Source organism: Phaethon aethereus (genome assembly GCF_964289735.1).
Source record: "Phaethon aethereus genome assembly, chromosome: 3".
Lineage (NCBI taxonomy): Eukaryota > Metazoa > Chordata > Aves > Phaethontiformes > Phaethontidae > Phaethon > Phaethon aethereus.
In genome coordinates, this window is record NC_138576.1 from 94,299,966 (window position 1) to 94,327,768 (window position 27,803).

The 27,803-nt window shown below is 40.7% G+C and overlaps 1 protein-coding gene across 1 annotated transcript; it reads right to left on the bottom strand.

Moving 5' to 3' along the window:
* ZNF318 (zinc finger protein 318) lies at positions 1 to 27,803 on the bottom strand (the record flags this gene model as incomplete). Its single annotated transcript, XM_081997378.1, has 10 exons — positions 1 to 4,019; positions 4,471 to 4,589; positions 5,622 to 5,721; positions 6,228 to 6,431; positions 9,342 to 9,628; positions 10,396 to 10,495; positions 13,471 to 14,895; positions 16,068 to 16,701; positions 22,127 to 22,272; positions 27,432 to 27,803. 10 exons carry the CDS (start codon positions 27,801 to 27,803, stop codon positions 600 to 602), a joined length of 6,807 nt encoding a protein of 2,268 aa, XP_081853504.1. The 3' UTR covers positions 1 to 599.

Below are 27,803 nucleotides of genomic sequence, written 5' to 3' on the forward strand. Positions count from 1 at the left end.
CAATACAATGAAACAGCTTAAGTACAGATGTAATACAACAGTAATTACAAATCACAGAGACAGATAGACAAACAAATAAAATCAACTCTAATCACATTCTTGCATTTCAAACAATGAAAGTAAACAAAACCATGCATTACAGTTCAAAGAAATGTTCAGTTTTAGTTCTTCTGAAAGTCTCCATTTCCTCAAGTTCTAAATTGCTGTTCTTGAGCTTGTCCCAGCATCTGGTTTACTCATGGTGCTACTGACACAAACAGGGTGAGCTGGAAATCATCCACGAAAGGTCAAAGAATAAAAGCCCCCAAAAATAAACAACAAAGACGCACGCATTATAAACGAGAGATTCCATTTTAATAGCAGAGTGTAGAAAAGAAATTGGCAAAAAAATTCACATGAAAAAACATTTTACACAATTAATTATGTACAGAATAAAGTATGTGTCTGGTTTCCAATGATGTAAGTTTCACTTCAGTCAAGTCCTACCACAGGATGCAAAATACACCCAAAATCCTCAACTGGAACAAAAAAAAACAAACAAAAACATATACATAATCCCAGCTCTAGCTCCTCAAATATTGGGACCGGCTGGGTTCACTTCAACCCACTGGGCTTTCTGCTAAGCTTTCAGTGATTCCTGAATTTTTTGTAGCTTCCAAACTACTGTCAGCAGTTTCTGTTTGCTCAGTCTTTTTGCTCTGAATGGTGCATATTCCCTTGCCTCCTGAGCCACCCTCCTTTCCAGGTGTTTCTTTGAGCCCAGGAAGGAAAGTTTCCACACACCCAGAACCCTGACTTTCAGTGCTGCCTCCATCACAACTCAGTGATGGCATTTCAACAGTGCCACCTTTGCTCTCCTCCACTTGCAGAAGGATCTCAGACGCAGGAGAAACGCCCTGCATTTCTAGAACTGGCATGACCACTTCTGTAGTGTCACTATTTGAGGACTGCAATCCAAGCTGCGGCATAGCTATTTGAGAAATCCGTGTGCAAAATTTATCTTCCCGACTACCAGGAGTCAATGTAACAAAATCAGTAATCTCTGTTTCATCCACTGTTTTTTCAATGCTGAGCTTCTTAAGTTTACTGGACTCCAGCCTAATGGATGCAATAGTTTCTAGTTTTGAGACTTCTTCCGTACTCTCATTTAAAAGTCCCGCTGTAAGAATGCTGAAGCATTCATGTTTTACCTCAGCATCTCCCAAACTGAAATCAGTGCTTTTGAACTCAAGCTCTGCTTTCTGGGAGGGAATCTCATTGTGTTTCACATCTTCTGATGTCAAAGAAACTTTCTTGTTACCCACAGGAACATTTGCCGAGAGACTTTCAGATTGCTCGGTGTTCAATCCTGAGTGAGTGGTATTCAGATGAAAGTCAGTGGCTGCTGAGGTTCTTACAGCCTCATGCTTTGTTTCTGGGGAGTGGACAGCTTCTTCTGAAAAATGCTCCCTTTGGAAATCTGCTGATAAAGCAACTACTGAATCTTGGACAAGATGAGAGCGAGCCCTAGAAAAGCCTGCAGTCCCTACTTCTTTTGCATCTCTCTTGGCAAAAACATTATCTAACGTCACATCAGAACCAGTGTGCCCTAATGATTTTTTTTCAACTTCAACTACTAATTCTACACTGGATCTGAGTTCAACAACGTTCGTAGAGCAGGCGTTGACTAACCATGCAACTTCCTGCTTTTGGGTTTGGTTATCTAATACTGCATGGCCTGAAGGTTCAGGTCGAACTTTTTCTTGAGCTTCTAATATGCAACTTCTAGTTTCTGTGTTGTTGAGAGAGGTGTCTGGCTGTACCTCCGTCAATTCTGAAGCACTAACTTCATTAAAACCAGTTTTTATTTCTAAATTTTGAGTATTTGACAGATTCCAAGCACTTTCAGAGCAAGAACGGGTTGTGAGGACCTGTTCTTCTCCATTAATAGTTCTGGAAGTGTCCCATTCACCAGGACTTCTTGTCAATTCTGAAATCTTAATTTGGGTTTCTGAAATTTCAGGACCTTCACCAAGGACTCCTTCCAAAGCTACACTTTTCAGTTTTACATCTTTTAAGGAAGCATCAATAGAATTCTGCTCTGTCATTACAGCTACTAAAGCTTTTTCTTTTGAAATGTTTTGAGAATCACAGAGCAAGTCTCGGCTATCGATTTCTGACTGAGTTCTACAGTTAACACTTGATTTTTCCTCTACCAAATGGGAATTTCCCAAATTTTGATTTTCATTCTGTGTTTCAGGTAACAAAGTCTTTGGGTATAAGCTAAGCTCAGGCTTTACCGCTTTTATGTCCCAGTCTTTCATCTCTGCACCTTTCTCCAAGGTACCAGGAACATTTGTGTTAGTAACCACAGTTTTATTTGCATCTTCCTGTCCAACTTTCTCTTGGACCTCTGTTTTCTGTAGATCACAGAATTTCTGACTGCCTACCTGCTCTCTACTTCCTCTATCTACAAGTCCAATTTCTGCAGGCATCTGGATACCAGAAGCAGTTTTTGTTTCTGGCAATTCTGTGACCAACATTTCTGATAGCTGAGGATGAAGTGATTTCTTCTTCATTTCAGCCTGATTCTCACCAAGAACCCAATTCCTCGTTATTTGATTATTACACTGTGAGGAATCTTCTTTCAATTTAGTCCAAACATCTGTTGAAAGAGGAGTCTGAAATTTTTTAGCTACATCTTTCTGAATACCATTTTCAATGTCAGGGCTCATCTCAGTATGAAGTGTTAAAGTGTCTTGAATATCAGTTTTCTCCACTTCTGAGCTTCTCTCAGCTGTGTGGACTTGGCTAACGTCAGTAGCCACATTCTGAGAATCCTCTTTCAAGGAGGATGAGCTATTATTTGTTCTAGGGTTTGCAGATAAGTCTGAAGGTTTTGTTAGGTTAGAGTTTTCTCCATTTGGAAGTGCAGAACTTGCAAGCTTGCCATCGGCTGAACCCTTTCCACCACTACTGTAGAAAATATCATAGAGATCTTTAGCATTGGCTGTGGCCAAGCAAGAGTTGCGTTTCTCTACCTTTTTTGCCTGTTCACTGAAAGCAGTTGAGGGTGGTGGTGGAGGGGGTCTCACAGGCATTGCCAGCATTGTCTGTTCACTTTCAGACACACCAGGAGCTACTTCATCTGCAAGCATGACAGCGGTCTGCTGGACTGCTGGTGGAGGAGGGAGTGGAGGTGGTATATCAGAAGTCTGAGAAGACTCACTTTTCTCTGCTGCTTTCAAATCCTCCTCTGCCCCCTTTAAAATTACTTCTTCGCCTCCAAAAGCTTTTGAGATGATATCCGGAGGCAGTAGAAGATCTGCATTGGTTTCTTTCACCACAGGCAGTGGTTTGGTGGTAGCTCCAGAGGATTTTATGGATAAAAAGGTGTTCAAAGGTGCTGGTTTGCTAACTGTTGCAGTTGTAGACTTCCTGAAAATCATGGTGGGGACTGGCAGATTGGGTAGAATTTTTGCTGGTATTGTCGTGGAAACAACTGGTGTCCACGGGCTAGTGTGTGGAATAACAGTTTTCCCAGACAGCTTGATTTCAATGGGCTTGACATGGGGTTTCCCAGACTGACACTTGTTCTCCTCTTTGTTTCCTTCTGTACTCTCCTCCTTTGGAATAGCTCCTCCTGGGGTTTTATCCTCTCTCTCAGTCTTTTTCCAGCTGAATTTCCCAAAGGAAGTCTGGCTTGGTGATTCCTTTTTAGACTCCTCTTTCTTTTCTTCTTTTTTCTCCTCCTTCTTATCTTCCTTCTTCAGCTTAAGCTTGATACCCATTTTTCGCCCAGAAGAATCTATTTTGCCTTGAGTTTCACTAGTCCCTTCTCCAAGCTCTGGAATGGTCTTTGCTTCCTCTTTCTTTATTATTTTTGGTTTCTTCTCATCCTTTTCTTCTTTCTGTTTCTCGACTAGTTTCCGTTTCAGCTCGCTCTGCCGCCTGCGCTCTGTTTCCAGAACTACAGCCAATCCAGCTTGACGGTCTAGATTTCTCCTCTCTTCATAGAGTGGGTTTTCATCTATGTATTTCTGTGGACATAAATGGCACAATTTTAGCTACTGTGTCAATGATAAATAAATAAATAAATAAAGCTCTGTAACAGGTTTGACTTGTTCGGTAACTGCCATCTCAACACTAAGAGAGCAGAGAACTTCTTCCTACCAAGAAATTGAGATGCTACAAACACCACATTCTGTAATGTAATGTGAATTGAGTGATAGCTTGCAGCAGGGCAAGCAGAATGCTTACAGAAGCATTTGAAAATCAACATTGGGACTTAAAACACTGCTTCAACCTCATGCATATGAAAGGTTAGTCTCTATGTAGCGGGAAGTTCTGCGTTTTAGTTCAATAGAAGGTAGTGTAGATCACCAAATACATATACTCCAAGGAGTCAAATGTCGTTCTTCAGGAAAGGAAGACAGAACAAGTAGAAGCTAACACAAGGAATGACTCACTCCTGGTACACCAGTTACCAACCTTATATTTCTCATTGTGGGGATGACTTTTCACATGCTGCTCTGCTGAGATCTGATCTCCAAAAAATTCATGACAGAGCTGGCAATAATATCCAGTGATGGGAATCAGAAACTCAGAGCCTGAAAAGGCCGAAGAAAATTATCAGAGAAACAGAACGTAATAAATGCCAAGCTCTTAACAAAGCCAGATAAAAATATCAAAGAATAACAGCAAAACCGCCAGCAATGTTCCTTCTGGAACAGTTAATGCTGCTCTCCTTACACTTACAGTATGGGAAACACTACCACCAGAAGCAAACATGTAGAGTGAAGAAGCTTGATTACTATGATTCAAAAATTTATTTTAGTGCTCTCCATCATATTAAGGCTATCCCCTATTCAAGTAGGTTAATATTTCCTATAGTCTTAACCTATTTTCCATCTTTGTGGTATAGTCTGCTCAAATACTGAACACCTGGTTTACAAAAAGAACCCAAGTATTTTCACTGAAGTTCAGCAAGACTGCATCCTTGTGCTTACAGAATCAGCTGCAGTTACCTAACATGCTGCAAATTCTCCTTTAGCGAGCACTACTAGAAGTATGTAACAGATTAATAAATTGAGATTGATCACTGGCAGGCCTATTTAGACATTCAGATCTTAATATTAATTTTCAAAGCACTTACAGTCCCTTCCATATTGCTTTCTCAGACTCTCTGTATCCGCGCTCTACCAAGTATTCATCAGTGATTTTTCAGGGACACCTCTACTAAAAATGCATTGAACAGAAGAGTCTGTTGCAAGACTGTGTGGAGTACTGCACAAGATCTGCCCAAACACAGCAAGCTCTTGTGGTTATGTTCTGAATTCTAATATGTTAGCAAAAATCACTTCAGAATACGCTGGAGAAAGAAAAAGTCACCTGGTATTCAAAATAAAAAACTGAACTCTAAGAAGAGAAGAAGGAACCATGCTGTTTTCCTACACTCTTGCTTCATGACCTTTTCCACAAGAACAACCAGGAAATTAAATCATTTGCCTTTTACCTAATAATAGAGTATCTATATGTGTTCCTATAACAAGATAAAGTGTTGAAATTCTTTTCTCTGAGCAACTGGAACCTGCTGGAGGGCAAAGGGAGATGACACCCAAGTTAAAAAAAAATTAACGTACCTTTGGCAGGAACAGTTATCTTATCAATGCGTTTTATGGAGTCTTGTTTGGTCTCACTCTGGGTCTTCGAAGCCCAAGGTCTGTTGTAAGGATCCAGGGTCTATTTGCACAGTGACAGAGGTATACAGGCTCATATATTACACTAGCAAGGCAAGTACACTTGACTTTTTCCTTTTTAACATCCTTTCAGAACACTGAACATTAAAATCAATGTGCAAATATTTATATATTTATATTTATTCAGAAGGAAACAAAGAAATGTTTTCCTTTCTTTCCCCTCCCATTTCACAATTAATAATGAGAAAATAACCTGTGAAAAGGGTAAAATGTAAATGATAGCAAAGAACAGGTAAACATATAAAACACAAATATCAAATGCTAGCTCCCAAGCGAACTGAACACAGGCCCCATTTACACTAGTCAGACCACACTGGTAGCTGTGCAAACTGCTTAAGTCCAACATTAGGGAAAAAATTTTGATAAGCAACTTCTTGGGTTCGTTATTACTTCAGGTTCTCTTGTAAAATGTAGTTCTGTGATGTATGTTTTGGTGTGAGTATTTATAGCAATATGAAATGTACTTAGTGAAGGAAGCCTGCAACATACCTGTCTGTGTTTCTTATTATGCATGTGTGTGAAAAAGTCAAACATGGTCCCGCAGATGGTATTGCAGTCTTTGCACCAGTGGTTCCCTGCATCGTAATATTCATAAATATTGGCCAACTGGAAAGGATGTTTGGTGGACTGTGAAGAGGGTTCTGCTGGCTTCGGGCTTCTACCTCTGGATTTTTCATTTGTAGTTTTTGATTCCTAAATTGAACAAAAGGAAACACTTCTCTAAGACAAGGCAGGAGAGACATAATGCTCTAGAACTCAGAACCTGCCTCCAGCAGAAGCCACACACACACAAAAAAAAAAATAATATATCACCTGCTTTTCAGCGCCCAGGCTAATTCCACTGTTTCAGAGAGCTGGTATTGCCGACTAAGACGCTGCGTGGCTGCAGTGAAGAGCTTCCAATAAGGCTCCCAGATGTAATGGCTGCATGGTTGTAGGTAATCAAGGAACCAAATGAATAAATTCCCTATGGCATGCACCCTTCCCACTTTATGGGCTTCACATAAAGATCTGAATAGTTCCAATTTACCATACTAGCCAAACAGTGCCCAGAAGACCTAAAATGGTTCCCCAAGAAGCATTCAAAAGTTACTGTAAAAGTAGCGTGGATGAAAGCAGAATGAAAAAGGAAGTAAGAATTAGTTGACTAAAAGTATTTAACTGAATCAGCTTTATCAGATTATTTGAGAGTTCCTGAATTCTCCAGAAGATCTGTTGCTTAGCAATAATAGAAAGCTGGTGTTCTGTTAATTACCTAAGTATATAAGGTGAAGCATCTTGTGATTTAAGCATGTGATATTTGCACTTATATTGATTTGTACAGAAAGATGCCATACAGTGATACACAGTCATTTCAGGACTCTAGCCAAAATTAATACTAACCTAACACTGCAGACTAGCAAAACAAGTAATCCCTGAAACAGATCATGAATGAGCCCTGCTAATTGAGATTACAATAGTACTAGATGTATTTTGAGTTTTGAGTTACATTTTCAATGGCTGAAAGCCCATTATCTTATAATTTCTAATCCGCATGGCAGTCTGGAAAGAATAGCATGTTAACTTAGCAGACCCAAGTTGGTTGCATGATTTCCAAGTTATTCACTACCAGTGTTGAACAAATTTACTTAAGCAGATTCAAAATTGTTAAATAACATCTGCCTTACTTGAAATTCCTTTTGATAAACAGGGATAGATTCTCTCCTATTAACACCACCCCAGACAACATACATTGTAAATCAAACAATGAAGAGGCACCCAGGTCACTATGCACCCCACAGATACCCATATCCCAATACAATCTGGTTCTTGGTAGCAGAGTAGGAAGTGACCCAATGAATATTTGCATATATTCTGTCTGCAAGAACATAGCAAAGCTGACATTCTCTTAAACAATGAGAAGATCAACTTATGATCTGCAGTAAGTGCATGGAAGGGTGTTCATGAGATCTGAGAAGCGTCGTTGTTTATGTTATTTACAGACATTTACATATATCCTATAATAATACTATCTCAATCGTAACTTTGAAAAGACAATGCTTCTCACATAGCTAGGTGACAGCCAACTCTTAACCCCAGTTTGTGCTTAACCCCAACTCAAATATGCCTTTATAATTTGCTGCTCTTTAGAGCCCAGAAGGGGTGATCTGTCTAGTACAAAGCTAGCTTCACCTCTGCACTATGTAACTACAACACATAGACACAGGTTCAGCAGCAAGGGACCACAAGGTAGCCTGCAAGTAAGTAGAAGGCCATATGTTTTTGCCCTTAAGTTGGCAGAGTCAAGCGATCTCAAGTGTCAAAAGACCTGCACCATCTTTCTTTTCATTAAAAGAAGTTACTTATCAGAATTACAAGATGAATCTTCAAGACTAAAGGCATTGTTCTATGTGCCTACAGATATCTGAAAATATTAAATGTTCCTGGCCAGAACTCAGAATTTTCCATGTTAAAACAAGGAACTATGAAAAGGGGATCAAGTGCTTATGGGTTTGGACAATACAAACAATGGAAGTTAAAATAATGAAAAATATATTCACACATGCCATATGTCAAGAAAACAAAGCAACATAACAATGTAATGTAGGATTTAACAGACATTGTTGCCAACTGTTGCCTAGTTTTACAATGTGGTGACTGAAGTAAATGATTTGTAAACATAAGTGGTGGATACTAAACTTCAGTGATGTTTAGAGAAACAACAAAAACAAAACACAAAAGCAAGCCTTAAAGTGAAAGACATCTAATGAGTTCTCTGAACCAGACCAGGATGAAGCATAAGGAAAAAATTACAGGATACGTAGATTTGAGTGACCGTGCAGGAAATACCTCTTACCCTACTGACACTTTCTTCTCCGCAAAAAATATACAGTAACGTCTACACAAAAAGCATCTACCATCTCCCATCAGCTATGTCAGTTACATATTTGAATAAACATCTGAAAAGCAGGATAATTAACCTCCTGAATACATGCATAAACTTTCAGATGTTACCGTCATACACTACATCCAAAGTAAAAACTATCTTCTGGGATGCAATAAGCCTGTTTGGTATATTCAGCTCTCAGTAGCCCAGACCATGTCAGAGAGACCATACTGATGCATACTGAGATTTCTTAAGAGAGAACATGTAGCATGTAAATAATAATCATGTTAAGCTGACAATCATATGTAAGTCTTACAATTTGTTAATATCATCACCCAGTGAGAAGACAAATGTGCTCCAAACTTGCAGAGAGCTTTGCTGCTCCAAACATTCTTCCTTGACAGGCCATGCCAGAAATGTTGTAGAGAAAAAAAGCCTGTCCTCCTGGTATGGCATTGATACCAAACACGTACAAACACTCATGATACTGTTCAATCCAACCAACACCTCAGCAAAACCAAGATAAAAAACAGTAAGTGATACCAAACTGCACAAACCCTGAGGGAAATTATAAACACTGATACATTGACTCTCACCTGCATGCACCATCAAAACCAGCATATGAGATGTGATAACAAGTGATATCAAATGATCCTCTAGTAAATGTTTGGGAGCAGCTGTCTCCCCAGTGCCCTCTTAGTGGGAAAATCATTAGTACACAAGCCAGAAGACTTTACCTTGTTGGAGGAAGATGTTTTCTCCAGAGTTTTTACATTTTCTGACTTGCTGTTCTTTTCTGAGGAATCTTTGGTTTCCACAGATGGTTTCCGGGGTTTTTCAAATATGTTAATCCCCAGGATTTGTGCTACTTTGTCAAGCTCAGACTGCTTCTTGTCAGCTGCATCAGATTCTTTATGCAGCTCTGAAATCTCCTTCATAATATTCTCTTGTAGTCTGTTCACCTCAACCAACAGGGGGTCTTTGTGTCCATCCTTCTCACGACGTTTTTTCCTCAACATCTCTCCTGAGTCAATCAAGGATGTAGAAGAGTTGGAAATGCAACAGGAAAATTGTCTTAAGATCTGTACAACTATTCCAGCAATAAGTAAAATACTAATATAAAATATTACAAATGAATCTTCACTAGGAAGTTGTAAAGATGGAAGTGACCCTCAGATACAGCATCACTAAATCTGCATGATCCACCTCTGTAAGGATTGCCTTAATACACACCCCTAAGAGAGGCACCATAATCCTCAAGAGAGAGAATCAGTTTAATAATGACTATTTCCCCGTGTGACCAAACAAACAGAAGTTAATCGTACATTCTAACCTGAAAGTATCATTTTCCAAAGGTGAGGGAAATTACTATTTACTTGGACCAAACAAAAGTTTTAAAAACAAAAAATTAGGTCTGTCTAGAGAGGACTTTTCCTTCTCTAAGATTCATGAAAAATTGAAAGGCACAATGACATATCTTCAGCTACTATTTCTCACTTCTTCTAAAGAGGCACTAAAATGCACAAAGTGCAATTAATTTAACTTACTGAGCTGCCGAAGAAGATGGAAGAGCAACTGCTTGCTTCAGTGTAACAGCCAAATTTTGACGTAATTAATTTTAATACAGAAATTAGGTCACTGCATTCCCAAGAGTTCTGCATTACCCAGAGTATGAAAATATTCATTTTAAACTATAGACTATTATTATTATGGTCTTCACTTCTCCTAGGAGGTACTAGGACTTGTGACACAGCCCAGTGGGAAAAAAAAGCAGGGGGGCATGCACTGTACCTTGCTGTTTACGAAGCCTATCCAATTCAGTCTTGAGATAGTAAAGTTTCTTCTGCCGTGCTTCTCGTTCATTCTTCAGTTTTTCTCTCTCTTCTATCACCTAAACAGATTGGAAGGGAACTGGATTTTCTTCTCTTCCCAACACAAGTTAATCAGTCTTGCAAGGATGACAGCAAGACCTGAGTTTGCCAGTCACAGAACATTACTCACTATTCTCAAAATGTTCTTGAGTATTTTAACACAACAAATACACCTCTTCCTCTGCATCTGCAGGTAACTATATCATGTGCTTATGCTTCAACCCTATATGAAGGAGATTTTTTTCTTTTGGATAGTGTATTCCCAAAAATTGCTTTGTTTGTTGCACCATTTCCCAAGGCACTTAGGCTCAGCTGACTATCTTCTACAGGGCTAAGCAAGGTCAATGCTAAATGGCTCTTCAAAACTCATGCAGTATCTCTACAGCATGTTCCATTACTGACAAAAGACTTCACAGCCCTTCATCTTGCCTCCTGCTTTGACACTGGTCAATTTTAGCTATTATTTAGGCTTCTGCTTCAATATGCTCATAACTGCATCACCAAATATATTTTGCAGACATTAACTGTCCAAAATGAAACACCTGGATGAACTTTGTTTCTTGCTCAGTAAGGTAAACTCTGGCATGAAGAGCTCACAAATCTGCTTTTCCCAGATTTTCATTGATTTTTTTTCATTGATTTCCCATATTTCCTTCTCATAGAAGGAAACCAGGCAATATGCTAAAATGAAACCTGAAAAGTTATTTCCATTTCCTTCCGAACTTCATTTTCGAAGAGACAAATCCCAGGTTTTTTTACCTTCACAATGCTCTTAAAGCTTACTACTGACTCCTCCCTTGAACAAACAATAACTGACCCAAGGCCTTGTCTTCCCTAGAGAATCACTACTACTATGGCAATGTAAATGTTGGCAGGATCCCTAGATCCTGCCTGGAGTAAGCCCTGGAAGGAGTTCTACCAACAGTTAGGACATGTCCTAAATGCTGCAAGTTTTCTGGGGTTTTGTGTTTTTTTTTTTTAATCACCAAAACACCATTCCCTCATTCTGGGTTTTCTGCCAGCATAGGGGCATCAACTGGAGCATGCAAGTGTTTATACTCCAAGCCATCCCAGCCAAAAAATGGTGGACTAAGCCCAAGCCAAAGATGTCTGTACTGCAGACAAAGCCCTAGAAGTTGTGGCAAGATGCACAGGTGAGCTACCAGGGTATGTCATGGCAGGAGAAAACCACACACCTTCAGCCAACACAACTCTTCCAGAAGTGCCAAGTTTCATTAACAACAAATTTTCAACTGTGGTAGCTGAAGAAATTATTATCCTACAAGCAGTGAAAGCTCACTTATCTGCTGATGTCACACTTTGTGTAAGTACTCCTCTTTATGTCACTTCAAAGAAAAAGCAGAGAGGTTATCTCAGAACAAAAATTTAAAGTGACTTCTTTTGAGCCTCTCTTGGATTTAACGGTCCATCTTCCCATGGCCTGGATTTGTTCTGAGGAGCGTGATATAACTGAGTAGGCAAAAAGCTTCCAGCCTCTGCCATGTGCAGCTCTTCTACTAGCAGATCTACCAACACAATGTATCATTAGCACAGCTACACTGAAAGAATGTCTCTAACGCAGATATGCATACGTAAATGAAAAATTAGATACGAGCCGGCAATGTGTGCTTACAGCTCAGAAAGCAAATTGTATCTTGGGCTGCAGAAAAACCATGGCCAGTAGATCAAGGGATGTGATTCTCTGCCTCTATTCTGTTCTCCTGACACCCCACATGGAGCACTGCATCCCGCTCTGGGGCCCCCAGCACAAGACAGACATGGACCTGTTGGAGCCATGAAAATGACTGGAGGCTTGGGACACCTCTCCTATGAAGAAAGGCTGAGAGAGTTGGGGTTGCTCAGCCTGGAGAAGAGAAGGGTCTGGGGAGACCTTATCGCAGCCTTTCAATGTATAAAGGGGGCTTATAAGAAAGACAGAGAAAAACTTTTTACCAAGGTCTGTAGTGACAGGACAAGGGGGAACAGTTTTAAGCTAAATGAGAGTAGATTTAAATTGGACATAAGGAAGAAATTTTTTACAGTAAGGGTGGTGAGACACTGGAACAGGCTGCCCAGAGAAACTGTGGATGCCCTATCCATGGCAGTGTTCAAGGCCAGGCTGGACAGGGCTTTGAGCAACCTGGGTTACATGCCCTTATTTTAACAACAATGACCGAATGGACAACTTTCAGGAATTTTCTAGTCCTTTTACAATTATATAACTACAGTTTCCTATTTTAAAATATGTTATTCCCCACTAGTCTCTAATTATCATACAAACCAAGGTAACTACAATAGGAAAACATTAACACGCATAACCTAAACTGGTGTCAGAAGCACCAAGTAAAAGAACAGTTTCCCTTAAGTTTTTCTGATTTTGTGATTCTTTTAAGGGATAATTAATACAAATGTAGAGGGAAAATTGTATGCAACTGTGAATTATGACATCCTTTAGAAGGTATTGAAGAATGTCTAATATATGTATAACCATGGTATTATTGTACCATGTACCACATTCAGATGGAGCGTCCTGTGTTTCAGTTTGTGCCCACTGCCTCTTGTCCTGCCACTGGACACCATTGAAAAAAAAAACAGCTCTATCTTCTTTATACCGTCTCTTCAGGTATTTATATATATAGATATCTTCAGGTATTTCAGTATCTGAAGCTAAGCAGAATAAAGCCAAGCTGCAGCCACCATGTGTTTCTTCTGTAAAATTTTGGCTGGCCCCAAGGACTTCAACTTTGTGCTTGATCTCATCTGTCCAGGCATAACCTACGGGCGTACAACTTAAAGGGATTTTAAACGCATTTTTTAAAATTGTCAGAGTAATATAGACAAATGCCTATAAATCCTTAACAAAAGCAAATTTAGTCCAACTGCTTTTAAACTGGAGCCACTTAGGAAAAAAAAAGCCGCACCTGAAGAGGAAAAGCTTCTACCCCAGCAATAAAGCAGTCCAACATATTTTGATGTATCAGAATAGAAAACATACCTTCTGCTTTTGAGCTGCCCGATTTTTTTCATCTGACATCTTTTCTGTGGTATTTTTGAGAGGGTGCGAAGACAGACGAAGGGGCATTTTGGAATGAGCAGGAGTGGTAGGGACATGAACGAGCACAGAACCATCTCTTTTTAAATCAGGGACATCCTTTCCCATAGAGACTGTCTCAATCACCCGGAGGTTGGGACGTGTGGGGTTTGCTGTCATGGCCATAGTAAGAAGACCATGAGCTTCTGGCAGTGTAGGATTAGGCTGCTGAGCAGGGGGGTACATGGTCCAGCCAGGGGCTGCATACGCCATATAGTGTCCATATGCATCATATCCTGGAGGAGCCATTGTGGGAGGTGGATAGTTTTGGGGCATTTGAGTGGCAGTGAACTGGGAATAGTTGGGAATTTGGTATTGGGAAACAGAAGTAGGTGTAGGCGGCAAACTAGCAGGAGCTGATGGAACTGAGGGAATGAGAGAGACAGAAGGAAGAGGCTGTTCTGCTGCACATGGAGGTATATCCTGTCCCACTGGCTTGTTCTTAGTATATTCTGATTTCTGAAGAGAGGACGCATCTTTAGACTGCTGGAAAGAGACTGGAGGTGATGCTGAGCGCTGCTGGCCTGACTCGGGAGAACGAGTGTCACTCCGGCTGCGACGCAAGTCCCAAGGGTCCAGTCTGCGAGGATCTGAAGAGCGACGATCAGGAGAACGAGATGCCAACTTTTTGCCATGAAGGCGTTCCTGGGTACGAACAGCCAGTTTTCCAATTTCAGCAACACCAATGTCAAGTCCAATGGTTTTGAGTAAGTCATGGATCTTTGCATACTCAGCATTAGACTCTTCTAAAGGATCCAGCTTGACAGCTGGAGCAGGAGAACGAGATGGGCTCACTTTCTGGCTTATTATCTCATTGCCACAACTCACTGGGGGCTTCTGAATGGGGAGAGATTCAGTTTTGGTGTCTTCTTCCTCATCACCATAAAGAAATTTTTCTTCATCCTCGATGTCAGGAAAACTACGCCTCCTCTTCTCCTGAGCACTGACAGAATCAGCCATCATGCCCAGAATCCGGGAGAAACCACTGCCATCCTGACTGGCCCTCTCGTGAGGCAGCAGGAAGTCAGTATGGCGATCAGTAGGCTCTGACTTAGGTTCTATCTTTTCCTTGTGACTTAAGAAGCTTCCAAACTTCTCTTCAAATGTGAAAGCGTCTTTGGGAGCCCCAGAAAGTGGGCTCCACTCATATAAACCATCACGCAACTCCTTGTTTGCAGACTCCACAACAGAGTCTTTGTTAAACCGTTTGAGAAAGTTCTCCACTTCAGAGGCAAAAGGAGCCGTGTTGTTGCTCTGGGGCAAAGATGAATGACTAGAAAGAAGAGGAAGATCCTTGCTTGGAGCTGCACTGCTTGAAAAGCCCTCAGACTGAAAGAGAAAGAAGTTACTATTTACTACAGCACCTTTTGAGGCGACTATGCACCTCACAGAACAAATAAAGGAACATGTTAACTTCTCCTTGAGTTCACAGCTGAAGAAAAGAGTTAGAAAAGACAATATACAGTTGAAAGTGAACACAGAAGATTACAGAACAAGTTGCCTAATGATTCTGGAACGTCATGTCCAGCAATGAATGCTTATCTCAGAGAATACACAAAATCACAATTATATTTCATTAATTTTTTGCAAGCATAGGAACTGAAACTTTTAAATTGAAACCACATAACTTAATTTTGGCTACACTTTGAATTTAACCACAGACGAACAGGATTTCAACACCTTAAGACAGGTAAAAACAACTGCACTGGGGTTATTCCCAGTCACTTTTTCAGATATATATAATTAATGCCATGTTAAATAGGATTTCCAATAATCGGTATACAATGGGATCCTCAGTATTGGAGCACCTCCTGAGATAAACATGTCACTGTCAAACAAACACTGATCAGAACAACGGGCAGATCAGAAGTGACGCATTAAAACGTGAGAAAAGGAGTCAATTTATCACAGTCGTTGCTAAAACATGAGAAAAGGAAAGTCAATTTATCACAGTGTTTGCAGCCGCTTATCTTTCCATTGCTCTAATTTTCAGACTCAATTGGTATAGCTTGTGTACAAACGAAGTAAGGTTGATACCAGCCTACAGTCCCAAGCGAAAAATAAGGAAACTCAAAAATGTTTTCAGTCAGAAGTACTGAGGATGCATTAGGCAGATAGCTCTAAATCTATAAAGAAACAAGAAAGAGGCACTGTGACAGGCAGAGAACTTCGATCAATGTCCTGACTGCCTGTGGTACAAAAAGACTCAGCTTTTCTATAAAAGCAGGCCCACATCTCAGCATCCTCGGCTGAATTTCAGCAAGGATATTTTATTCTGCCTCAGTTTTTATATATATATGATTCTTCATTAAATACCTTCACGGTTTAAAGTTTCTAATGCAATCATAACTTGTATAGGACTACAAAAAGATACCCATCCTCTCAAAGACAGGAAAATGTAAAGATTTGCCTTTTTTATTCTGGAAAACATACTAACATTCTCTATCATGAAGTGACTGCTTTGGAAAGTAGAAACATATAGACAGACAGACAGATCAAACCTGAATAGGAGACTCTACTTCCATCTCCACTCGTTTCTTCAAAATAGATTTTTTGGGCATGGATGGGATTTCCTCAGGCCTGTACGTATACCGAGGCTCAGAAGTCTGTAGTGTGTTAGCCAAGCCGGGGATCACATAACCACTGCCTGAAACATCATGATTCAAGTTTCTACTACGCTCTTCTTCTTCTCTTTTCCTCCTTGCACGGTCAAGCTCTCGGAATTCTTCATTCAGGTATGACGGGCTCGGGCTTCTACTGCGGCTGCGGCTTCGTCTGCGATAGTTTCGTGTTCCTGATGAGAAACCTTGATGCTCTCCACTCACACCATGCATCTTCTCATCCTTTTCGTACCGTGGACGCTTTATTTCTCGTCCCCTCTCTTCTGGCCTTGATGGGTAGGAGGATTTCCTGAGTTTGTCACCATCTCTGTCAGATCCACGAGGCAGCTCTTCTCGACGACCATAATGTGGACTATAATCTGAACGATGGAGGAAAACATCTCTGTTGCGGTAGTCTTCATCATGTCTCATGATGAAGGGACTTGAAGGTTGATCTTCATGCGATGGATATCTATCAAGGCCTCGAGGACATGAGAGGCCTCTAGTGAAGATCGGACCGTCAGCCATATCATCCCTGTGTAAGAGAAGCACAGAATAAACATAAGTACTTGAGTCGGTAAATCAAGTCTTACTCCTACTCAAGAGTAAGAAATTTCCAAATGGGTTTCAGAATAACATCTCCATCACTAAACAGAAACAACATTTTATGTACTTAAAGGCCAGAGGAGAGAGGGAGACTTATTTTTAATGGTACTGTACATGCCTGCTAGGAAATCACCTGCAAACACAGTGACATGAACAATTCAACTCATACTGCAGAAGGAGAGCCTTGAAAAATTGATAGGATGGATTTATTTCCGTGAAGGAGAAAGACTACATGTTCCAAAAAAACCTTACTATCATATTTCAGACCACAGTCCCTTTCCTCACCTCTCCCAGCAAGATGCCAAGGTCACATTTCATATGAATTATTCAAGGTGTAATTCTGGCAAATGCAACCAGATCCTCTTTTTATTTTCAGCTGTGGGCAAGGACCACAAATTCTAGCAACATTTTCTGTTGCAACAGATCTGTAGACAGGACTGTCACTAATCACATGAACTGCTATATCCAAAAAGAAGCACTTTTTTGGTAAGATATCCATGAACCAGGGATAGTAAATGTAATAGTATCATTCCTTTGTGCCAGATCCTGCACTATTACACACAGTGAACATGCAACTGGCAAAACACCAGAATAACTAGCTTGGAGTATCTTCTTTTGGACTGATTCCTACAGAGCCCTCCAATTAGGAGTAGTGTTTTAACTAAGGCCTTTTTACTCACCCCTAAAAACTTTTCTGGGACTGTTCTTTAGATCAGGCAGAAAGAAACCAAACCACTTTAAAATTACCAGCTGCTTTTTACTCACAGGTATTTAAAAAATCTACAAAGATCCTCCAAGAATGGGAAGCAAATGTGCTCCTTAAGTGAAATCAATGGGATAGAAAACCCAGAGAAGGGACAAATCAAGTCATGCCAGATGACATCTTAAAAAAAATTTGCAGATAAATTACAGCCTCCGTGTTTAAAGTCACCAGACTAAAGAAGAACAGACATAAATGGACAAGGTATTTTTCTTGAGTATTTTCATAGTTCACACATGCATATCTAAGAACAATACCAACACAAAACTCCACTTTATCTCTAACCTGCATCACTGCAAAGCATTTCATACATTATTAGATGATTTATCAGTCCAACATATCTTATAAGGCAAATATGGCATACATTAGTACCCACAGTATTAGATGGTATCTTTCCAGTTTCCAGCAAACTACACACCCTCCAAAAGCATCAAAATATCTAAAAAGTAGCTAGAGTTAAATTTGCTGCTCACGGCCTACATAAAGCTATGTCTATCCCCACTGTCGCCTTTTCCGAGAGCCTGCTAAACCAAGCTGCATGAACACACCTGGTGGAGTAACAGATCTATTTCACCATACACTGTCTGCTGATTTTTGGGCAAATAATTTACATGCATGCTTGCCAGGTGTCACCTACAATTCAAATGCTCTGACTGCAGTGACAAAGCAAAAGGAATATTTAATCATACTTTGGAAAGAAAAGAACAGCAAACCTACTATATTTACAACTAGAAAGATGTTCCAAATACACTCTGAATAGCTAAGATGCAAATTTCAAACCCAAAGATTAAATACAGGTGTGAGGAAAAGGATTACCTGCCTTACAGAAACTGTGATTCTTTGAAACACAGTTTCTGTAAATACATACAGAGCTATGTCCCTCTTAACTCATTTCTGTGCTTTTAGCCAGCAATGTCCACTACAGGCTATTGCATCCCTGACAGAGGATACAAGGTGGTCCCACTGTGACCATCCCAGTTCCTTCACCAGGACAAAATCCATGAATTACTAGAATTTGCATTTTCAGAGAAGGAGAACAGACCACAGACTATATAGACATGATGCCTCGGAGAACTATAACTAGCGTAAGGTAAGTTTACTTTCTGGCATATTTATTCACATACACAGAAACAGAAATAAATAATAGTATTCTTGTAAAGGGAAATAAATTATTGGCAGGATATTGTATTATACTTAGAAAATAATAGAAAGAATAGCTGATAAATAGATATAGTCTGGTAGATTTAATTAATAGAATGCAGGTGTTTACAAGACAATACTGATAGGTCCATGCCAAAACCACTCGTTTGTCCCCTGTATAGCCCCTACCATGGCTGGTTTAAAACCCAGTCAAGTTAAATCAATAGATAATCAGTCTTAAGTATTAAGTTTAAGACATAACAAAGATAGGAGGTAAGTGATTTATATAGAGAAAGCAATTTAGAAAGCGTAAAACATTCAACATTAGACATAGGTTAAGCACATGTTAATAAAACATCCTGAGTTTTTCTTAGAAGACTGAAGGTGAAGAATGATAAGAAAGATAAGCGACTGTGATGACCGAGATTGCATCAGTGAACAGCAACTTCAGAAAAGGAACTGAAACAGAATGATAAGAATAAGCTGAAGCTGGAAAATTGATGGATTGGTTGGATGAAATACTAAGAAATGAGACTTTGTGGAAAAACACCAAGATCTTTTGTGTTACATAATACTACGAAGGACTATATATAGAAGGTCTGTATTGTAAGTTTTTGCCACTCACTGAGGTGATGGCCCAACTCTGAGTTGTTAATAAAGCAAACCTAGAGATACCCACAGTCTGGTGAAATTCTTCAACATTCTGCTGTCAGCAACCAACAGGACCTTAACACAGAGTCTTTGAATAGGAAGACAGATGAGCTGTTCACTCAAGCCAACTGTCACTCTTGATATTATGCCAAAAAAAAATGCTATTTCAGAGCACAGCTTAACACAGACCAAGTCTCTGCAGTGATATGGTCTAATCTTTTGGATTAACCTCAGCTGAAAGAATTGGTGGGATGCTCCGTATAGCTTATGCCAGCCCACATAGTAGTAGGATGTCTTAAAAATACTGACAAGGGGAAAGATGGAAGACAGAGAGAGTGATAACAGATATTCTTCACTGATTCTGAGATTCAGATCAACCACTGAGATTCTGGAAGACAAAAAAAACCTAATCTGTTGAAGTAGAAGACTGAAGCTGCTTAGGTGACCTCGAAGTCACAGGCCAGCAGCATTCAGTATGCTTACTTAGACATGTGCAGGAGGCCAGCTGCCCTAGAAACTCAGGGCAAGTTCTTACAGATGTTTTAGGATGAACCTGCACGTGGACACACACCTTGAGAAATTCTCCTGGGCATCCTGAAAATCCACTGCTACAGAAGAATCCAAAAGCATCCCTGATTTCTATCCTTTAGTATTTTATTTCCTATATAGGCAAATGAACCTCTCTACCATCCCAGGGCCCTGCAAATTACAGAGAACAATTTGTAAAAGTGAGTGCTTGAAAACTCTGAGTAGTTAGCAAAAGTACCTGAGAATAACTAAATTCAGAATTATTTGCTTCAATTACTTCAACGTTTGAAGAGACATCTTCAGAAAACTCTCTATTATTTTTTTTTTATGAGAATGAGAACATACCACATGCCAAGTAAGAATGTGATATGCCCAGTATTAAATCCAATGACGATTCATAATAAGGGCTACTTTAAAGACCGATGATATATATAAAGTCAGTGACCCAGTACCAGGGCAGTCACTCAGAGGGGAAAAAATAGGTGACAAAAAAAAACATTATAAACAATGTCCTTAACTGAATACAAAGTGTCTTTTAAAAACAACCAAAATGGCTAAACAGCGAAGAAATTTGCAATTCAGAAGCAGTACCTAGAAGATTTAGGAAAAGCTAAGGGATGTCTAGGTTGTCACGCACTTTAAGCTTCTGGACAGTAGGCACCACAAGCACAGCCAGCACAAACAGATTGAACCAAAAAAAAAAAGTAACCACATGGAGTTCTTGCATACCTACACTACAAATATATGGGAAGTCACTTAAAAATTGAAGTCTACAAGGTGTCACTTTCTCTTACTCTCATTTTGATTCATCTGTCACTTTTACACCTTCTTAGGAGTCTATCCTGATCATTTTTTTTCATCTATGGGTCCTGTAACAGAGAGAAAGTGAATGTTCTTTGTCATTTTTACTCTTATGTTAAACTCCACTGTACCTCATGTTACTTCCAACTATGCATCATAACCACAAAACAGGTTAAATATAAAACCTCACAGGAGAAAAGGAAGCAATGGGACAAACACACCTCCCCGCCCCACGTGCTTTTAATTTGCCAGAGCAGTGCCAATTCTCCTGCATACCATTTCCTGCTCCTTCCAAACACTGTACTCTCCCTGGGCATATGCACTCATTTCATTCAGAAGACTGCACACTGCACAGGGAATTTACAAATCAAACACTAATCCCAGGAGAACTGAGGTAAAGGCGTAAAAGTGACAGTACTGAAAACTAAACTCTCATTTGGTTTTATGCACCTGCTGAAACTTAACATTACACTTGAGAAAGACAGGAAATTCACTTACTCTGCTCACTTCCCTCTGTTTTTTTCTCTCTCTCTTTTACTTTTTCTTTTTTTTTTTTTTAAGTTGGGGATATTTGCATCAAAAATGGAAGTTATGGTGCTTTTTTTGTGCTGGATGCTTATCCCTGACTTGAAACAGCAATTGTATGCTTTGAGGCACAAACTATGCCACCTTCAAGTTTGCAATTCAAGACAAAGAGAACAATTTTATTTGCACAAAGTCTTCTGATTTTACTTCTTTTGCCAGATTATACCTGTTCGCCTACTGAAGGCAAAGATTTCCAAACAGTATCTACTAATATTTATACTTCACTGTTCACAGCAGTATTTTTAACATAAAAGATGTCTCTTCATTAACTATATTTCTCTCCAATTCCAATCAAGGGACCCTAAGAATTCTAACACTTATTTTATCATGAGACTATCTGACTACGTTCACTTCTCTTCTGCAGGGTTTTTAGTCAAAATAATACATTTTCTTCAGGCTACATTGGAACTTTCTTCTGGACTATTCTCAAAAATCAGGGAAGTAGATTATTCCTCACAATAAATGAGGAAGTTGAAGCTTTAACACTATCCATAAACAACCTTCCTTGCAGTCATGACTACGTAGTTTGATAAGAAACAGAAGGTGGCTGAAGCTGTGAAATGTCAAAAGAAGCAGCTCCCTCCTGCAAAATACTCTGGGCACTTTTAGTTTATATGGGTTTTAGAAGCAGTTGACAAAAATGAGAGAAGAAATAACTGTTCAGAGTTACTATGAACACAGGCAGCGACTTTTGTTCAGGAATCCCCTGCACCATGATTTGCTGGAGGCTGGGAGAGTATTCCAGGGAAGCATCCCTACACGCTTGCTCTCTTATCCTCGTTTCCTAGGCATTCACTGGGCTAATCAGATGTTTGGTCTCACCGAGTACAGCCATTTCCACATTCTTACTGTTTCACACACTTGAATCCCCACCTGCGGAGGACCATACCTGTCACTCAGGTTATCAATTGGTGAGCCCAGTCTATCAGGCAGCCTCCTTCGCTCTGGTGTGCCAATGCAATACCGGTCATTACCAACAGTAATCCGCAAACTCTGTTCCAGTGAAGACTCAGAGCGGAGACTCGGTGAACGTCTCTGTAAATTGAAGAAAGAGTGCAAGCCCATCAATCAGAGAATGTTAATCTCACCTACAGAAAGGCAAATTACTCTGCTCTGCTTAAAATATGAGACTTGGGGTGGATGGATCAATTAAAAAAATCAAACTAGAAGAACAATTGTTCCAAATGTTTAAATTTGTCTTTAGTTACTAAAGAAAGGGGAGGATACTGACTGCATTTCATTTCTCATCCCAGCTGACAATAACAAGCTCTATATATACATTATCTAGAAGGGAAATTTTCAACTCAAAAATACATTTCATAAAGTACTGTTTTGGAAGGTGGAAAAACAGAGAGAAGTTCAAGAAGTCCCAGATTTGCTGCTGTCCTCCTTTCTTTGTAGAGGAGAAGCAGCTAAACAAACATTGCATAAAAAACAGTGCCAGGAATTTCTTAATAAAAGTGTCTGGATTTCTGGCCCTTTCCAACTTTAGTAACAGCATGAACCAAAGTATAAACCAGTGTAAACAAAGACCTTCCTAGCAGTGATGTTTTCAACAGTCTTCCTCACCTCATGCTGCCTTCAGCAGATCAGCGCAACATTAATAGAAAAAACACCAGTGACTACAGCAACACCTTCTGTAGTAGAATTCCCATTATCTCTATTTGCTATTGGTAGAGCTAAACCAGACCTAAGTAAAGTTGCCTTTGAAAAAAACTACAGCAGAGAAGGCCTGAGCTAACTGCCTCTGCACAGACCTTCCTTTGGACACACACCCAATACAGAAAATGTCATTACTCATAAGTTGTGCTTAACTAGTTATGCCTCACACCAGTCTAGAGTATGGCCCTAGAATACAGGAATGATCAAAGTATGGGGAAACAGATGAGACTGCCTGAAAACAGAGATAATTGATTTGCTTTTTTAAACCAACACGGTTTAGATTCTGCTTAACAGGAAGCCATGAACCAGCTTCAGTTCTGCCAAACCAGTCATGCACTGCATATTGCTTTCACGGCTGAAATCTGCAGTAGCAAGCAGCAGGTGCACTGTGTTGTCTGCATCCACCCTGAGAAGATGCAGCAGATTCATCTCCATCCTCCAAGAGAACCAAAAGAGTACATAACAAGAAAGCAAAATAACTCCCTCACAAATTTGCCTGAACAAAATATACTTGCAGTACCAAACTACACTAGAATCCATTGTGCACATAACCTTGTCCTAAGGTAACATATTAGTGATTTCTATTTTGCTCTGTTAATGTGAATCCCCGTATTTATCAGAACACATTTCAATTACTTTTTAAGGCCAACTGCGTTGTATAGCACAATATGATCCTGCAACAGCATGGCTGAGATACAACATATACAAGGTGCATGTGTCTCATGCAAACACATTCTGAAGGCTCACATGTGCCCAGTATAACATTGAATTTTGAGGGCTGCCTCAAGAAGTGATTATCTTGAAGGGCATCTTCTTGCCATCAACACTGTCTGCAAGTTGGGCACATACATGAGAACCATCTCTAGGAACTGGAGACAGCGAAGTGCTGATTACATTTCAGAACAAACTTCTGAGCAAAGGAAAGAAATAGTTTCCATTTAGAAAGTTTGGGATGTTAGGATTGCCTATGACTACCATACAGATTGCCCAGAGACAGCAATTATGGTGGTACACATTTGAACTTTGCAATTTTTTTTTTTTTTTCAGTTTGAGAAATTTCAGTTTTAACAGCTTTTTCATTTGGAGCACTGAACACCACCACTAGTCATTCCTACCTACGTACTGCACTGTATTTTCTTCCCTTCCTGTTCCAGCACCTAAACCATAGTTATCATTGCCATATTATTGCACAGGTTGCATACGAGCTCTTCATTTCTTCTTTCTCTTTGACCCAAGATACTCCAGTCCTCTAATTTCAGCCAATTTTCTTACAAGAAAGCAAACAAGCTGAGAGAAACTATGAAAAAAACAAGCACGCAGGTCAGCAGGGACAAATAAAAGCAGCATGTGTCAGCCTTGCAAGAATAAAGTCTGCCAAAATCCCCCACTGTACAGCCCTTACCTTCCTCTCCTCCATTACATTTTTCAGTATTTGCCCCAAACCTTTACCTTTACTCCATGCTCTTCCAATTCCCACAAAGTTTTCACCAGCTACTAAGAAACTAACACCATCTATACTTACAATGTCCAATACGCAGCTCCACTGGCAGTCAGCATCCCAGTTATGCATGAGAAAATGGGCAATGATGCTGATAACCTGGGAATGCATGCACTCCATCTAACCCCCTCCCCCCAAAATAACCCAAATAACTCCCAGAATCAAAAAAAGGGAATAAGGAATCTCTAAGGCTGCTCTTCCACACTCTAATTCATATGAAGAGTAGAGACAGTAACTTAGAGCTTGTACTCAAAACTTTTCTGCATTTCAAGCCCATGCCCTTACCCCATCAGTCTTCATTCCACATCCTACATCTTCTACCCTTACACATATGCTCCCCTCTTCCAAGTCCTCCCTCCTTGTTGCAGCTTAAATTCCTCTTCCTCAGACTTCTGTCTGAATTCATCTCCTTTCAATGACAGCTCCAAAATGCCTCTTACTAACATATTTGTGTAACTCCACATTTTTCCACACTTCGTATCCTTAAACTTCTGCAGAAGGTGTCTTCAGTCATACAAATCTGAAAACTTTATTAAAACTTTACCATCTAAACCAACATATCTGCTGTCTGCTTTGTTTTGATCACACTGAGTTCCACTGTTTGGAAAACGTCAGCACAATCCCAACTTTTATCTTTCTCTAATTAATGCTAATTTTGTAAACAGTACTTCTAAAAAGTAAAATCAACCTGTATGTGTGTTTTATACTTTATAACGTCACTATTAAAGAAGTCGTGGTGTTGGTCAAACACCTTTTGGTGGACAAAAACTTCCATGAAAAAATGTACACAATATACACTCTAAGAATTACTTACACTGGTCTTTAGCATAGGCAAGAGATGGCACAATACAAGTTAAGGAGTTACATTTAATTGTCTCAAGATCCCTCTTATTGTGAGAGCTGCTTCCCAGAGAACGGTTTTCCTTAAATGCAGTAATATTCTTGTAAATACACAAAAAATCTATTTGGCTCAGCAGTTCAACACTAGCTAACTTGCTACAGTTCTAGGATTAATAATTTTTCAATCCTTCTCTGAAATTAGAATAGGCAAGAAAAACATCAAGAATCTGCAACAATTTTCTGAGATGACTGCTGTTGCTTGAGCCAGAAGGGTGCAAAATAACACTGGAAAAATAGCATGTGTCAAGAATAATGTTTGTGTAAAGTGGGGGGGTTTGGTGGCTTTTTTTTTTCACCCTAAAAGGGGAGTGGAAGGCTTCCAGTCAAAAACTCCTATTTCAAATTTCTCCAAGTCTGAACCACCAACACATTCAGCATTGAAAGTTTTGTTACAGCTTGTTTGGCACAGGTTCATAGCCTATCATGCATACAGTGAAATGGCAGACTGAGTGATGGTGAAGTCAGTTTAAGAAAGTTCTGCTCCTTTATCCCAGTTTGTCATCCCGTCAATTGTGACCATGCAACTGTCCATCAAGCCACAACACAAACTGACATGAATCAGATTTAAAATTATCTCCTTTTAAAAAAATTACTTATTTTCAACCTGGGTCTTACTAGCAATGGAATTTGCAGAGCTACCCCACAACTTATAGGACAGGCAGAACAGTGAAATACAGCCTAAAAACAAATGGCCAGAGGCAAGCTTCTCAGCCTGGCTTGGCTTAACTGTCAAATACAACATCATCTTCCCATAGCTTCAGGACAGCTCACCTTTAAATAACAAATAGCACCAATAGCTGAATTCTAACTCCACTACAATCACCTGTGATCTCTTCTATGGCTACAGCTCCAAAGAAATCCAGCAAGAACCTGTATGCCATCAGAAAGGGCAATCCCCATTCTCTTTTGGGGTCACATCATGCAACGAATCATAGCAGACAATACATTTTTGTTAGGCTGACTTTCAGCTGCATTGTTTTCTCAAATCATTTCACTCTGCAACTTCACAAATGCAAGTGTGAGCACAAGGGAGGGGGCAGAATATACAGCAGAGCGAGAGAAAAAAGTGAGCGCACCATTCTTTTTATTGTACATGTCCTGGATTGAGTGACCATGGAACCATAACTTAAAATATCCCAATATGAAAATCTCTTTTTTCAGCACAATACAACCACACAGTGAACGTACTACATACCGCGGGTAACTGTTAGCAGACGAGACAATCACTGAACCAAGAAGTAACAAGAGAAAACTTAAGCGAGCAAATGCCACTTGCTCAAAAAAAAGTACAATGATACACTTCGGTTTAGTACGAAGGCATCTGCATCCAAGATGGTATCACTTCAGCTGCCAAATCAGTTTCACACACCCAAACCAGATTTTGCCAAGACTGAGTTGAGAAGACTGGAACACCTTGTGCACAGCTCCAACTACAAAGCACTGCCTATCAGAGAATACCTCTCAAAGATATAAATCTGTAAGAGTCTCCTTTGTACGCCCATGACAGCCGGAAGAACTCAGACAACATACTCATTCAACATCCTATTTAAAAAGTTATCTTCCCATAAATTAAACGATATTTATACAATAACACAAACCAGTGTTAAATGGAGGAAAGTGACTAGTTACATCCTTTTGCCTTAGCAAAAGATAGCATCATCTCTGAGCTTTATCTAAAATTATTCTAGCTGGTAAGAGAGAAATAAAAATGTAATGGAAAATAAAGGAAAAACATTACTTAAAATAGAAATCAATGATTTTATTTTTTTTTCCCCATTTGGCTCTCTAAGGAACAGCGGGGAAACAGCCCTTCTCCCTCCGCAACGGGAGAGCCCGGGGCCGGTGCAATTTTGCAAGGACACCGCCGCGCCAACTTTTGGGGCCCTGGCCCCCTTGCCCCTTGCTCCCGCCCTTCCGCCGGCGGCGACACGGGGTGACCGCAGGGCACAACCGTGGGCCGAGGTACCGCTGAGGGGAGGCCGGTGCCGGGAGAGACACTCCCCGTCAAGGGGCGGGGGACGGTGGCCGCTATCGCCGGGGGCCGCGGAGGCGGCGGGGATCCTACGCGGCCTGACAGCCCCGAGGGAGGGGGCAAGCCCCGCACCGAGACCCCTCAGCGCACGGCGGTAGTTACCCGGCTGCTGCTGCCGTCTCCGTGCTCGCTTCCCCGGCGGCCCCGGGTCCCCCCAGGCCCCGGTCCTCCCGGCGGCGATGGCAACCTCCTGCTCCGGTGCGGCGACGGGGATCGGCGGGAGGCGCCGCGGTGGCCCGACGGGGAGCGGTGGCGCCGCGGCAGGGGACGGGGAGAAGCGGAGCGCGGCGGAGAGGCAGAGGCGGCAGAAGCGGCAGAGGCGGCGGGTGGCGGCGGGGGAGGCCGGCCGCGGCCTGGCCCCGGCCCCGATGTGCTGGAGCGGGAGGCGCGGGATCCCGACGAGCTGCCTTCTTTCAGCCGGTGGGAGGAAGACGAGGACGAGGGGCCAGAGCGGCCGCTGCTGGAGCGGTACAT